The sequence below is a fragment of the Amblyomma mixtum genome, chromosome 7 (genome assembly GCF_055824585.1).
Source record: "Amblyomma mixtum isolate Tamu chromosome 7, ASM5582458v1, whole genome shotgun sequence".
In the NCBI taxonomy this organism is placed as follows: Eukaryota; Metazoa; Arthropoda; class Arachnida; order Ixodida; family Ixodidae; genus Amblyomma; species Amblyomma mixtum.
The window spans coordinates 54,574,890-54,590,814 of NC_143018.1; the positions used below are offsets into that span (position 1 = coordinate 54,574,890).

The following is a 15,925-nucleotide window of genomic DNA, read 5'->3' on the forward strand; positions in this document are numbered from 1 at the left end:
TGGGTGGCAAGGATTACTGCTCTTTATTTACTTATACATGGAGACATGTTTGTGTCTCGGGCAACATACGCCAAGAGAGCAGGTATTGAACTACTTGTTTCCGTAATACTCAACAAAGGGCTCTTAAGAACCAGCTGAAAACAGCGACCCATACCAATCCGGCAGTTGCCCCTGCTCCTGTAGACCCACTACCCAGCCCCACCCCAAGCATGGACGGTGTGTTAAGTTCAACGATGCTGTCAGCTATTCGCTTGAGATGTCCCATGGCTGCACCATATTTTTTGGAATCGCAGGAATGCAGCGACTTTTGCAGGCATGCCTTCAGTTTTTCGGCCGCCCTGAAAATATAGATGACAAAAAGCATTTACAAGAGGAAATAAGATTGCAAGTCTGTAGCGTAGGAAATGGAGTGCGTATTGCAACCGCGCAAAACGACGAGGGATGAAGAGAGAAAAGCACAGGACAAGACGCGGAACTTCAACTAAGGTTGACAACAAGGAAAACCACATTTATACAAGATTCGTAATCACACCTGGCAAACAACAGACACCACCACATTATACAGGCACGTGGGCGCGCGTGGCACATGTTAGCATCTAGATAGCTGAATTCTTTCTTGGACAACGATACCGAAGTGGAGCTGATGTAACGGTCATTTTCTTTTTTTACGCACTAGGCTTCAAAAATTTCCCTGCTAAGCTGGGTCGTTAATTTTTTCAGGACAATTGTGTCGCGGAACCTGGCCGTGCAGTTACGACAATGGCGACAATGTTTTGCCAGTTCCGCCCCCCCCCCCCCCCCCCCAACAGTTCCCCGCCAGTTCAACAACTGCGCGATGCTCCTGAAGTCTAACATTAAGGCAACGTCCAGTTTTCCCTATGTAGCAATTCCTACATGTGAGGGGTATTTGGTACACCACCCCAGTTTTGCAGGAAACGAACCTGTCTACGTGCTTAGTGCGGCGCTCATTCTTTTTTTCGCCCCGCCGCGGTGGCTCAGTGGCTATGGTGCTCGGCTGCTGACCCGAAATACGCGGGTTCGATCCCGGCCGCGGCGGCTGAATTTCGATGAAGGCAAAATTCTAGAGGCCCGTGTACTGTGCGATGTCAGTGCACGTTAAAGAACCCCAGTTGGTCGAAATTCCCGGAGCCCTTCAGTACGGCGTCCCTTATAGCCTAAGTTGCTTCGGGACGTTAAACTCCAATAAACGAAACTAAACCATTCTTTTCTCCACTTCCCTGAACCATATTGCACATGCCCGAAAGCTTTTTGGGTGCCGTGAAGACCACCGGGACATCACATCCTTTTGCTGCGTTTCATCTCAATTTTTCAGGTCTTTCTTTTGTCCGCGCCATTACAGGCTATAAATGGTATGCTAATACTGCATTAGCCAAATTAGGGAGAAATCGCACTCAAAAGATTTGCCTTAAAGAGCGTCATGAAAACTGGTGGCGTCTGAGCAAAAATTCTTCCTCAGTAATTTGGCTAGTAGCCTTCTTCAAAACATAGCTTAAATCACTATCCCGGTGCACTGCGCTAACACCATGGATACCTCGTGCAATAAAATGGACGCCTGAAAATTGATACTAATCTTATTTTTGCTAGGTTTCTTGTATTAATGTAGCCGCCGTAGTGGCTCAGTGGTTTTCATTCTCGGCTGCTGACCCGGGCTGTTTTCACCTCCACTGCCCGATTTTAATCCGGTCTATACCTTCAAAGATGTTACAACCTACTATCAAGATAGTCATCGCCTTTACCCTCGCCCATATATAGGCCTCAAGAAGGGGGATGAGCGGCACCTTGTCCGCCTTCTCACCAATACATTGCTGTACCCAGCAGCACTAAATCAATTTGACCCCTCCTTTAGTGGCAGCTGCCCGCACTGCAGAGCGGTGTCTCTGGACGCCTATCACAAGGTGTGGGCCTGCCCCTCCAACCCCGTTATTCCCCCCATCCCCAACCCAACCAGGGAGGACTGGGAGGCGACCCTGCTCGACTGCCGCGACTTGCAGTCCCAACAAGCCTTAGTCGGGCGCGCCCGGGCGGCGGCCACTGCCACTAGGGTCTCAAACTTGGGACCTCCACCTAGTGCCTGTAAGGATCGGTCTCTTACGGGCTGATCCAAGCATACCTCCTGACCCTTCATAATAAAAGTTTTCACCGGCACCTCCAGCCGAAAGACGCGGGTTCAATCACTGCCGCGGCGGTCGCGTTTCGACGGAGGCGAAATGCTAGAGGGCCCTTGTCGGGCGATTTCAGCGCATGGTAAAGAACACCAGGTAGTCGAAATTATCACAGCCCTCCACTACGCCGTCCCTCATAGTTTTAGTCGCTTTTGAACGTTAAACACCATAAACTATACCCAACCATAAACCGTTTATTTCATTTCTCAATAGTTTCTTTTCAAGACCAGATACTCCTTGAAAGTAACGCTCTACGAGAATTACGCAGAAAGATTGCTATGCATTTTTCATGCCGTTTTACTTTTTGCTTTACCTTTTAGAAACGTATTTTTTATGACATTCTACTAAATTACAAGTACGCGGGCTTTTGCTGCCGCTGCCAGCAGTTGAACTGTTGAACTTTTAGGCGTACGGAATGCGGGGTATTTCCGTTCGCTGGTTTCATTTTTTTTATCACAAGGCTTGCCTTCGTTCATGTCAGTTCCCCTTGGCGGATTTCTCTTTTCAGTAAGAAAATTTGACTCAGTATAGGTAAGCACATTTTCTCATAGCTGTTATGAATCATTAATAATACCAAATAATAATAATTGCAATATACATCATGTTTAGTGGAATGCTGTTAACATCAGTGTTATTATTTTTGTAAAGTATATAAGTAATATGGCACAAGAACGGACCAGACTTGTTAGCAAGTCCCACTGATAAGCACGGCGCCTGCCTGCGATGAAAAAAAAGAAAAGAAACAGAACATGGAATACATACGAACACAGAGACCAATAAGCATAGAATCATTAAATAATCGCGTGAAGGCGCAACGAATCAACAACAGAAAGAAGAACAAGAAAGAATGGCTAGTAAAACGCCAACAAGCATATAGCACGCCACAGTTGTTGAGGTCTCCCTTACCGTCGTCTTGACGTCATACGTGCAACACTTATACCGACCCCAGAGACTGGAGGGAGGTCACAGTTCCTGATGACGTTCAAGTTGAGGCACTGGCCGAGGGACTCTACGGCTGTGTGTGGAAGATACGTGTAAGATAAAGGTGATTGGCTACTTGAGAAATAGTAAAATAAGAATCACTAGCCTCACTAAGGCAAAGAAAGCTCTGCAGCGATTTTAATTTGAATTTAACCGAGAGAAATTAAAAAAAGCAGACCACGACCGAGTCAGATTGACTTCATCGTTTTGTAGTAGATTGTGTGTCGAAAAATGCAAAGCTTCCATTCCTGATGCACTTTTGGTAGGCCTGCCGATGTTACAGCTCACTTAATAATGCGTTGCGATGCATCACAAGCAAAGGTATACTCAGAGCTTCCCATCTGCACGATGGATGCACTGTGACTGTACTCCGTGGTTGTCGCACTTATGACTTTCTGGTGCGCTTTGTCGTGTATTTGGCTAGGGTGCTACAGAAGGAAATTCATGCTTTTACCAGAAAAAAGAGCACCGTTCATTGTCCCGCGCAAAATGCACTGTAAAAGTAAAGACCGAAGTGCCAAACAACGTACCGCGTACTTCGAATTCGTTACTACGTTAGTTGGTCAAGTTAGAAATGTGCTCAAGTAAAACTTTCGCTTGGGCTGGTTGGTTCACGCTTGAAGATTTTATGAAAACGGCGCGACGAAAAAAGGAAAAAATAGAACACACAGGCACTGGTCCTGTTCTGCGTGTTCTACTTTCGTCCCCGTTCATCGCGCCGATTTCATTACATTTTCAAGGTCAAGATAGAATTGAATGAATCGACCGAGGAAAAGATCAGACAACCGTGAGTTTGCTTAAGCAATAAATAATGAGTAAAGCAGTCATGCTTTAGATTGCCGTTAAGGAACAGACCCAAAAAGAACAATACAAAAGAAACATGAGTGGACTTAAATCCCTAAGGCACATACAGAAACGGCTGCAAGAAAACATGTAATAAATATCTTCGCGGTATAATTATTTTCTGCAAATCCGCTTCATCCCAGTAGCCTCAAAACGGCACGTTCCTTCGTCAATAGCGGCTTCTTGTTGGTGATTAGTAGCGACAGTCCAAGTATCTTAGAAAATATAACAATGAATCGTTGAGAAGATGCACAAGAAAGAATGCATGAATCTGCTCACGCTGGCACACGTCTGTAGCCGTTGCAGCTTTCTGGAGCTCGGCGTAGCCTGCCTCCATTCTTGCGAATTTGCGCTTTTTAAAGTCCGTGCAGCCCGCATAGAAATCCTTGCAGCTTGCGTCCTCGGGAAACTCCACTGCGTTTTCAGTTCTGAAGTAGGCAGGAGAATAGTGCTTTTCATTTATTTTTTTATTTTACATGCTGCCGATTTCATCAAGTATAACAGCAGGTGGACACAAGAACAAGTTCTAACAAAAAAAAATTCATAAACTAGTTTTTTAAGCGCGAACTTTCTAAGGGCTACAAAAATACCGCTTAAGCAAGTAGATGCACAAAGAATCGAATTTCAAAAAAAATTAGAGGGCACTTAGACTCTGCTTTAAGGGCATGGCATGATAGCGTTAGTAGTTATTTCCCATGTTTGCCATCCTCAACTCCATATTCATAGGTCCCTGGAAAATTGACTAATTTAAAGCTACCTGACATGGTTTTCAGTTTGCTCACAGTCCGGAGGGTAGTTTACGATTACGTCACAAGGTCAGGTGGCCTAGGTTGCCCACCTAGGTCGCTTCTTCTCCGAGCGGTGGCTACCCGGGCCACCCTATTCGCTCACAACGCCGACGACAACACCGACGATGCAAGATTATCTGCACAAGCGCAGCCGTAACGCTATCGCGTAGAAATTGCACTGTATTGCAGAATACATTCAGCAAAACTGCCACACATATGACCCAGAGGGAGCGAAGTCGCATTATTAAGCCGCTGGGAGTCAGCCCCTGACGAAGGAACGACTTGTTCCATCGGGACCAGTTGGTATTTTACTTGGTCCCATATCAGCTAAGCACTCTACGAGGGCGGGAAAGAGGGTAAGGAAAGTAGGTAGTTGAATGAACACCAGGAATGTGGATAGACAGTACCCAATGAATGCCCATGGCCTATGCTTCTCAAGTCATTCTATTACCACCTATGGGTTTCGACATCATGCCACTGCAGACAGAAGCATCCGCCTTTCTCTTGTGCTCTTCTACCGTGCTTTATAACTTGCAATGTTGGCTAACCAGCCACACTGGCTACTGCGCCGTGCGCGTCATAATGCTAGTTTATTTCTCGATTATCATCCATATAGCTAGGCGTTGGTGCCGCTTTCCAAGCTTTGTGCATCGCCGCCAACACAGCGACTGGCTGGGAGTTGTCGCTGCAGAAGTGGGCTCTTGCAGGTCACCGCTGATAAAGGATATCTATTGCGCTTCCCTAATCAGTAATCTATCGTTTGACCTAAGCACACCGAAACAGCTCCTTTTCGAGCCGACTGCTTTCAGTGTGCATTTTGAAGCGATAGCCTCACTCTGCTAGGTTAAGCCGGATATCGCCGAGTGTGCAACCTGACCTTCGGGAGAGCTGCCCACCCGATAGTGAGCAGACTGCCCGCCGTGGAAGGCGGCAGTTAAATTAATGATTGGTCGCTCGGGAAGAGCAACCTCTGCCGCACAAGCCCTACCGGTGGCAACACCTGCCACCATTGCAGGGCACCATTGCACCATTGCAGGGCACCATTGCCATTGCAGGGCAGTGGCGTATCATTTAACCGCGCACCACTGTGCCAGGAGTTGTATGAAGACTCCCAGGGTTCAATGAATGTGCAGTCACCAGTTCTGCATACATGGGAATTAACCCATTAAGCTATCGCGTCATGTTCCTTTCTTTTTCTTTAGTATTCGACTATTCTTGTATCACATATTCACTGACGCTACAAGCGCCATTCGGTTAATTTATTTCTCCCATTAGGTTTTTGTCTTTTGCACATTTAGTTTGCAGCACTTATTTTTATTGCCATGTTAGTTTTTTCCTGCGCTCTGCTTGTTGTTTCCAAAAATTTGCTGCCCATATTCCGCATTGCACTTGAGAAAGCATTTAGACAGGTTTGAAAATTAAACTTGAGAACTTTTCGTCTCATGATGAGCAGGACGGTCGCTAAATACAAGGAAGCAGCGCAGAGCGCCATAGTTTCTAGTAAACATGCAGCGACGCCTACGTACACTTGGCAAAACGACGTCAGGTAGTCCTTTCGATTGGCAGGAACCGCCAGAAATTGGCCTTTTCCATACTTGTCGGCTATGTTCCAATAACAAGTTATGGCATTTTGGACGTTGCACTGGAGTTCGTTATCGACGTCGCCAATACAGAAAGCTGAAAAGTAAAAAAAATGCTGCGTGAACACTGGAAGAGAAGTGCGCTATTATTTTTCTTCATCTGTAGTTAACGCCCTTGGGAAATGTGATGGCGGAATTCTGAAGAAACAGGTTCGCTCCTGAGATTCAGGAAATCGTGTACAAGAAGTCTGCGTGCGCCCGTTGTAAGATAAAAACGTGAAAGAGCCAAATAAGAGGAGCCATTATTACAGGAGACAGGCAGGAAGGCAGGCGATCATTTATAAAGAGGTGACTATTTGTCAGTTTTTTACCCTTAAGGAAAAAAAATGTGCTGACGGCAGACGATAAAACTTCACGCCATGAAAGCGGCAAAACTGGGAACCTACAAGTTGCGGAACGTTACGAAACGGCGCGCAGGTATGTGCCACCGTTACTTTATTTGTGAAGCGATCTACGTTCAAACATACTACAGCAATAGCAGGAATTTCTTATAGCCACCTCGGTGCTCGGATGCTGACCGAAGATACGCGGGTTCGATCCCGGCCGCGGTGGTTGCATTTCGATGCAGACGAAATCCCAGGGACCCGTGTAGAGTGCCATGTCTGCACTTTTAAGAACCCCAGGAAGCTGAAATTATTCGGAGCCCTCCATTGTGGCATCCCTCAGTGCCTGAGTCGCTTTGGGAAGTTAAACCCGTAACCACGCTACCCTCTGTATTTGAACATGCAAAATAACACTTTCGATCATTAATATGCAGTCTACGTCGGGCGCTAGATTCTTTCCGCTAACGTATTTTCATTATTAGATGATATGGGCGTATCTTGTATCCTTATTGCATAAATGCCAGAACCCTAGCAGAGGCGTTAAACAAATCATAAAGCCAATATTTTGAAACTAATCAACATAAATTCAGAAATTTATCAATCGACGCAGCCATCTATAACGGGATGATAGTAGACGAAGCTCAATGATTTTATTAAGTATGCGCATTCCGCACGTAGTTCTTAAGTCTTGACGCTTGGATCATAACAGTCTTAGAAGGGTAAGTAGAGGAGCGGACCATCTGTTGTTTGCTTTCGGGATGCGAAACAAGCTTTCTTGGCATTCCTACTTTTTTTACTTTAACGAAATGTTGGGTAGCTGAAGATGAGCTTTTACTTCCAAGATAAACTAGTAGCTGTTCGTAGCCTACGCTGCTGACCAAAATTTTTAGTTCAATAAAGTTTCTGTCAGCGTACCCGCACAAAGCGATTTTCGTGGCCGACCAAAAATTTACAAATGCACAGTATTTACACATAAAGCTGGCATTGAAATTTGCGCCATGCAGTTATATTTAGAGCGTTGAATAACCTATCTGCATTTCTTAACTCATACCTGTTCTCTGTCTAACCCTACAGCGTTGTATTTGTCTCCAATTTCATCGCACTGGCTTACCACAGATTACATGCCTTTGAAAACTATAATTAAATTTATTGCAACCATTCACGTCTCTTTAAATCAGGTCGTTTTTGAATAGAAAAATAGTTAACGCAGCCTATAATTGTTTCAGAAGGGTTTTGTATAGTGAATGGCGCACCAAACTGCCACCACAATTAACAGCAATCAATCTCTATTGATGAAATTGAGGCATACGCACATTCGGATTCTGAAAACGAGTGTTACATGGATGCTTTTTGTGCAATGTTACCAATGCCGACTACATGTCGCACTTCCACATAAGAAAATACAAGAAAGGCTCCGAGCTATGAGACATTGGCACCTAAAACGAATGCTTCATTCAACGTACAGTCATCTACGTCATGATAGTCATATAATCGCATCCAGCCTACCTACAGAAGAAAATTAAGTTAATCTGGTTGGATCATGATCCAAGAAAAGCACAAAGGAGCGCTTCGAACTCAAGACATTTGTTACACTGCTTTGCCGGCGCTGTTTTAGGGCTTATATTACCAAGGCCTAAGTACACTTTCAAAAAACGCCAGTTCAACAAGTCTACGATGTTCAATTTTTCGCTTCAGCCATGTCTGCAGTACCAATCATGAACATGCAGATGTGAACATGAAATATGTAATGCCACCTTATGTAATGCCCACGGGCCCTTAAGGCTTCAATAAATGAAATGAAATGAAGTCTTACCTTCCTCAACGACGATGTGCAGCAGTATTATAAAAGTCGCTACCAGCTTCCCAACATTCGCCACTAACATTTCTGAAGCACTATTTTCCTTCACAGCCCACAAAATGTTCAGCTGAGAACACGTCTTCGATGATTGAGGTGCACGACGACTTCCTGCATGAAGAAACAACTTTCAGCACTGTTTTATCAAAATGCTAGGTTAATGACATTTTCTTTTTTCTATTCATAGGCGCAGATAGCGTGTTTTAGATCCTTTATGCGCACTCGGCTCTGTGCGCGAGAAAATGGCTAAGCACTGCACTGACGGAACTCACAGCGATCAAGTCCACGTGCGGGCTGACGGACGATTGCGAAGTGTTCTCATAAGTGCATCTGCACGGTGCTCACCCTTTGTGCTTGTGAGAGGAGCGTTGGAGCTTTCGTAAAGTCGAGATGACCCCCCGCTGAGTGATAATTTTTAAGGCTCCCTTTGTTTCAGAAAGGCGGTCTGCCTTTATCAAACACTGTAGCGTATCGAAAGATAAATGAAAGCGGGCTTTTCAGGTGGGGGCTTACATGGAGCGCTTCTTTACTAGGCCGCGTATAAGAGTAGAGCTGTTATACCAGATTTCCGACATTAGATTCATTGGAATTTCGATGGAGGCGATATGCTAGACGCCCGTGTACTGTGCGATGCCAGTGCACGTTAAAGAAACCCAGGTGGTCGAAATTACCCGGAGCCCTTCACTACGGCGTCCCTCATAGCCTGAGTCGCTTTCGGACGTTAAACCCAAATAAACCAATAAACCAAACCATCAGATTCATTGTCGAAGGCACGTTTCTAAATGCAATGCACAGGCAAAGTGAGGTTTTCAAGAATGCACATAAACACGACAATGTTTTGTACCAGCGTGCAAACACAATGGGCAGCGTTGCTCCGATCCTAACGCAGAACTTTATAGTTCAACCCGACCTCTTCACAATCCCTTGCATGTACGACAACACGGCTAAAAAACGACGGAAAAGTGTTTCGATGTGTGTCGGTTGGAAACTACAGAATTCAGCAGTTTCTAAACAAAACCCTTGGCTGGCGGACACGTTAACGCGAAGCGTTCTTTATTCCTGAACCATTAGTCAACAAACATTACCTTAAAACAAGTATTAATCTCACTTCCTGTTCCAGAATAAATTAGATCTAGTAATCTGAATCAAAGTTAACACTTTTTTCCTTTGAAGACATCAAAGAAAGAGCGCTTTCACATCGTAGTGTTGCCGCAGTTTTCACAGGATAAAAAAAAATCAGGACGGTGATAAAAGGGATTGGTTTCGGCTGCCAGTTCTAGGTCATCAGTGTTGAATGGCGCTTATGCTATGCAGAGAGAAGATGGAAGCTTTGTAGGGACACTCACAAGCAGTTCATACTCCCATCTCAACCACTTTCGCCCTCTCGCTGGTAAGTAGCATCGATCTTTAAGCGATTTTTCTCCATTCAGCAACAGATCACGGATATTTTGGCTGAAGACGGGCCGTCTCCTATTACTCGGGCTCTGGACGAGATAGTACTGAATTTAGGCTGTATTTCTGTATGGAAAAGAAGGAAACAAAACCATGACAACGATTTTCAGTGGAGCCTGAAGAGGCTTATAAAAATCAGGTGCATACCATCTTATGAGGAGAACATTGGCGTTGAAACAAGAGATGAAGCATTGGCTTCCCCAGTGCCTTAGAACCAAAGGTTTACGTAACACGTTACAAGTAATAGGTACTATAATCAATTTTGTTTTCTTATAATTTTGTATCTAATCGCTTACTTCTTTCAAACGGTAAAGTTGTCGATAATTCAGTCACTTTTTTTTCTGTTTCGAGTAAAGGTAATCAGTTACTTTTTTTTCCAAAAACAAGTTGTAGCCAACAGCACAGCTTTGAGAGCCTGCACCTGTCTGGAAACCCTAGTGCTAGCTGAAATGCTTCCTTTGTGACAGCGCGACAACATACCGACTGCAGAGAAGCGTCACGCGCATTCATGTCCAGACCACAGCCAGGACACGGCCTTTTCTAAGGCAGTCCTCGTTCCAGTAATTATCACGTGTCTTTATAGAGACCCTCCGTCCCGCCATTCGGTGCAGCAACTTATTTCCCACTGCACACAACTCTGAGGCTTCTATACAAAGCACGAAGCAAAAACGACGCTGCAGCTTCGTGAAAGGCTTGGAGATTAGCATCGAAGGATTGCGCAGTTACGATCTGCTGTGTAAGGTGGTCTTGTGCAACAGTACTGTTCTTTCCTCTGGAGAATACAATTCAGAGAGTGTTCATACAGCCGCTGATCACTTCACGACGAAATGCGGGAAAATTAGCGCCGACGAATTCAAAATACCACGGCACTTTCAAACTGACAACGTGTCACAAAATGTCAATGCGAGCCGAAGTAGTTCATTGCAGTCGGGTAAAATCTGTGTGATGGCAGTAAAACTTGGAAGAAAAATAACGCAATAGGGATCAATTACTTCTCTGTCACTGTAACTGGCCACTTTAATCAGTTACATTTCAGATGGAGTAATTGTATTGTAATTGGGTACTTATTTTCTGTTACGTGAACAAGACTGTTCAGAACTAAGTGAATTCAAGAGTTTGGCGGCAAACCACCTGATCTGGAAGGCACATGACGTCGACTAATCAAGGGAATGCAGCTGTCTGGCTATGCAGGTAGGAAATTATTTGTGATATAAAGCCGTGCTAACTACAAAGCCGTGCGCTTTCACTAAGACCACCTCGAAGCGTTTCTGTTATGTTGGTAATAACTCTTTGTGCGTTTTACGAATGCTCATGTACTGTAGATCCACACACGTGTATAAACTGCACCAGCATAAAAGCCACATCTTATTCTTCAGCCCCTGCAATGGAAAATTAATTGTCCGCTCGTATACCTGCGCAGTTACTTCCTGAAGCTGCAATAATACGGGCCTTTATAAATGCGTAAATGATCATTTTTTTATCGAACCTATTTTGTTTCACAGCATTCAGTTATGGCATACAGCCGTCTCCGACGCTTCATAGCCGTTGTCAAAGATGTCATAATCCTCCGGTCCGTCCAAGCTGTAGTTAAATGCACTTCCTCTACCGGGATGGCTTTCTACTAACCGATGATCCACTGACGCAACAATTCGATGTCTGGCCTTTGGAAGCCACCCGTCGGTGTAGGGCCTAATATCTGTGGCTCACCTATTGATCATACAGCCTGTTCCATGTGCCAAGAACGGCTTGTCGATGGAACCCTTCAGAGGCGGTAGCGTAGAAATCATGCCACCAGGGATTATAATTAGGGTAATACTTTTTTCCTCGAAGTGATCTTTCACTGCGTCTCCACCATACATTGACCGTGATACAAGTTCGTCAGGAGCGTTGACGCACACACCACAACTGGTTTTCGGTTGGAAACTCTTTCATTGTTTTCATGTCACTGTTCATCCCAGAACTGACCTCTGCCCGCAGAAAAATTCAAAAATGTAATGAAGTGGTTGGAATTGTATTGGGCTTAAATATTACGGCAGGTCGCAGCTTTGTGCCGTCGACGGAATCACACAACAATAAAGTCGCATCGCGGTTTTATGTTCATGCCAGAACTCGTTCGCGTTCTTATCAAAAATCTTTCTGCATTCTTGAAATGCTGGAGCTTTCCATGACTCGCGCAAAACTTGCCTCATGATATGCCCTGTTGACTTATTAGTATCCCAGCTTCGATGTGCTCCATCTCCGTTGAAGCAACCTGGTCGCGACTTCTTCTATCCTCGATAGCGTAGGGAAGAAACGTCTCGAGGTCAGAGTATGTGCCACTGTTCGGGCCGCCAAATTACCTCCGGCATGTCTTTGCTGTTTCGGGAGACTATTCTTTTCTTTCTCCGCCAGTCAGGGCTCATCTCCGTAAAGGGCAACTGAAGCGGTTCTACAATTCGATGAGTTTAAGGTTGCCGAATGTGCGAAATGGGCAGACAAAGCCTGCGAAATCGTTTTGCTCTAGCATTTGAAATGGGGGCGCAATCGCCGAATAAAGTCGTCGTCAACGTTCAGGCTTCTCTGAAGTGCACAGCGGCGGGCAGAGGCCCCGATAATGACGTCCCGTATGATGGCACTACGTTTCCAGCGAGGAAATGGTTATTCCACGGAAGGAAACCGACGCCATCGAAGGAGAAGCTCACGGTGCATTGTTTGGCGCCATCCGATGACGCACAGCGGCATGCAGGCGTAGGCCGCGGACATCTGAAATTTCGGCAACAATGACGTCACTGCCGAGTTTCCTCGCACTCCTCTAACATAGTCAGAAACCTAAACATCGTCGCGATTTTAATCGACGATTATGCCACCATTTTAAATGCTAGTGCAAAAATACTTTGCATGCTTTATCTAGAAGCTTGATGGATTCGAATGCTTGAACAACCTCGAATTCTCAAAAAACGGTTTCAGCTTCCCTTTAATATTCTCTGCCGGATTGCATCTTACCGATTTCTTCTGCAACGCGGATTATTTTAGCTGCTCTTTCGCCGCGAGCAACTTCTCTGCCCACGGCATGCAGAGAACGCCAGCCAACAAAGAGTGCAAAATGGAGTGAGCACAGAACCGTTTGGAGGTCGTAGGGACGGACACTAATGTATTCGTAATTGTCTAAGTCTTTTGGTGGCCGCTCGTCAGCTTCATATTCGCCTGTGACCATAGGCTTTTCTCACACTGTGTGGAATGCCCAGTATTGCCGCAAAATCAACTCTCAACCAATTTTCATTTCATTAACCCCCCTTCCCCTCGCTTCCCGATCGCCGAAGTTCGCATAAACCTGCATTCCCTCTTTTTTGGTATTTCATTTTCTTTCACGCACAAGAAAAAATGGCTCTAGGGTCTCGTCTAATTGTTTTGATCATAATGTGAACAACAATTTTCGGTTTAAAGTAATCGGAATCAGTAGTTCGACTAAAACGTTTTTGTCGTGTTCGTAACAGTTAAAGGGTGGCTGAGTTTATCGTTTGTTCAGGTTATAATGCTCGGAAAGCGCGAGAACGAAGTAAGGAAACTCATATCACACGTATGAGCCCAGACGCTCAATTCTATTTCATGAAGGAAAACAAGGCGTGATTAAGCGTTTACGCACAATGTTTTTAGAGTGGGGAGAGGGCAGGAAGGTGGTATTTTTGACAACAAAAGACTTGGGAGGCACCTTAATCAGCTAGCAAGCTTTTCGACTGCAGACCTTGTCTCTGTCTGGGACCAGACAAACTCAAGTCCTCTTGTCGAATCGACGGCTATTGGCCTGCGGTTTCCGATCAACCTTTGTTCAATTGTTTTCTGTCGTCAGGATTTTTACTGGGTAAACATGACGCATAGCGAACTGACGCCTCTCCTTATCATTTTGAGTGAGCACTGATATAAGAAAGAAGCATCTTTTTTCGTTCTGGGTTTAAAAGGCCAACAAATAAGGTATTCTGTTATAAAAAAAAAAAACAGACCAAAAGTTTAATTTCGGGCTCACTTGCGATCTTCATGCCACTGGAAACAGATTTAAAAGGAGTGAGGTCTTTCAAAACGAATTCTTGAAGGCGCCAGTGTTCCGGGAGACCTTGAGAGTGCCAGCCTTACAGTGCACTGAAAACTGTTCGGGAAGGAACCGCAGCAAAATTTTTAACATTAGGTAGTACTTTCTATTCGCTTAGAATGACTGCAAACTGGTACACGGCATGATTAGACATGAGCTACGGGCTGATTATATGGGCACGCACATATATGATATGGTGGGAATCACTAGTATCCGAACTCTCGCAACAGCTAGGCCCCGCTTTCTGTAGTATTAAAACTTCGCACAATGGAACAAATTTGCGTATTATGACCACGACCTCACACACGTTGTGCCAGGTTTTGTTGTGCCATGCTCGATAATTTCTACATTATGCCCTGCTTCCAGTGACATCGCCTCCATTCCGTCACTATTTAACTTGAGAAGGTTATCCAAACTGGGTGTGATAGAAAACGCTATCTAGAATTATCTGGAAGAAGCTCCGACTGTCGCCTATCTATGTACTAGAAAAAATAATAACTGTGTAGAAAATACCTCATTGATGTCTAGGCATTCGTTTCTAACACAAGGGCTTTGAGAGCGCTCGCTCTGCGAGCCTGCGGTCGTGCCTACTGCCTTTGCACTCATTCAATCGTAGATGCCGCAAAACGAAAATAGTTAGAAATTTTGGACCTCAAAGTGCATAATGGTTTGGTTTATTGGGGTTTAACGTCCCAAAGCGACTCAGGCTATGAGAGACGCCATAGTGAAGGGCTCCGGAAATTTCGACCACCTGTGGTTCTTTAACGTGCACTGACATTGCACAGCACACGGGCCTCTAGAATTTCGCCTTCAAGAAATTCAGCCGCCGCGGCCGGGATCAAACCCGCGTCTTTCGGGTCAGCAGCCGAGCGCCGTAACCACTCAGCCACCGCGACGGGGCCAAAGTGCGTAATGAATGGAGCGCAGGGCCATGATTCAGTGTTTGAAGCAGAAACAATTATATGATCAGTCTATCAGCAGCTGGACGAGAAAAGATGAAAAAGGTATTCGAAGCTACTTTAATCAGCTGTCAGTAGATAACTGAACGAATTAATGCCACTGTTTTTTATCTCATACAGGTAGACTAATAATCCAAGCAGAAATATTCGATCGCACAATGCTCAGATACTAGTCGACAAGAATGAAGCAATTTGTCCGGTTACTGCCCTGTGACAGCACTGCGCATAATTGCACGCCTACCAGAGCAGGAAATGAGCCGTGACAAAACTTACCCTTCATAAGCATTTTGCAGGTATGGTTTCGTGAGTATGTCGGGAGATAATCTGGAGCAAACAAGGACGATGAGACAGGCACCAGGGGACGACATCATCTATTAAAAAACAAGTAACGCGTCGTTCATGTTGACTGCAATAACGGCGCGTATGAATTTTTCGCTCAGTGGGCGAAAACCGTACGCCTATCTACTGGCTGTCCAAAACACTAAGCGTTCGGATTGTTCGAGCTTACTCTTCACAGCCCCAAATATGGAATAACCAAATTGTTCAAGGATGACGGTGTCGGCTATGAAGACTGCTTCAGTGACACTTTTATCACTCGTGACCCTACTGCAAGGACGAGGTAAGTCTAATTTCACGCGTCAGGAAGCTCTACCGTGGGTTTTTTATTCGAAAAAAAAAATGGCTGAGGCTTAGCTAAGGTTAAGCCTAGTCAGATGCGAAGCATATTGATGGCTAGGCTTGGTAATACATGGCTTTCCTTGGTTGACGTTCATCCCGCTCTTCATCGGTCTCTGTGGCACGCTGAAGCTTTCGCTTCTCGTTCAAATCAGCCCTGCTT

At 45.1% G+C, this 15,925-nt stretch overlaps 2 protein-coding genes across 3 annotated transcripts in view; one reads left to right on the forward strand and one right to left on the reverse strand.

The window, feature by feature from the left end:
• Window positions 1-15,690, reverse strand: LOC149336109 (uncharacterized). Of its 2 annotated transcripts, none has more exons than XM_089554656.1 (6): window positions 15,361-15,690; window positions 8,572-8,724; window positions 6,322-6,472; window positions 4,287-4,435; window positions 3,090-3,198; window positions 1-338 (listed from the first exon to the last, which is right to left on the reverse strand). In XM_089554656.1, the coding sequence occupies exons 1-6, from the start codon at window positions 15,371-15,373 to the stop codon at window positions 110-112; spliced, it is 804 nt and encodes a 267-aa protein (XP_089410782.1). In that variant the 5' UTR covers window positions 15,374-15,690; the 3' UTR covers window positions 1-109. The 2 variants fall into 2 exon arrangements, with proteins under 2 accessions (XP_089410782.1, XP_089410783.1); XM_089554657.1 differs by lacking the exon at window positions 15,361-15,690 and adding an exon at window positions 9,960-10,540.
• LOC149336110 (uncharacterized) overlaps window positions 15,637-15,925 on the forward strand; it is a 19,059-nt gene continuing 18,770 nt past the window's right edge. The window contains exon 1 of the mRNA XM_089554658.1: window positions 15,637-15,706. Coding sequence (XP_089410784.1) covers window positions 15,637-15,706 — 70 coding nt within the window. The remainder of the gene's footprint in view (window positions 15,707-15,925) is intronic.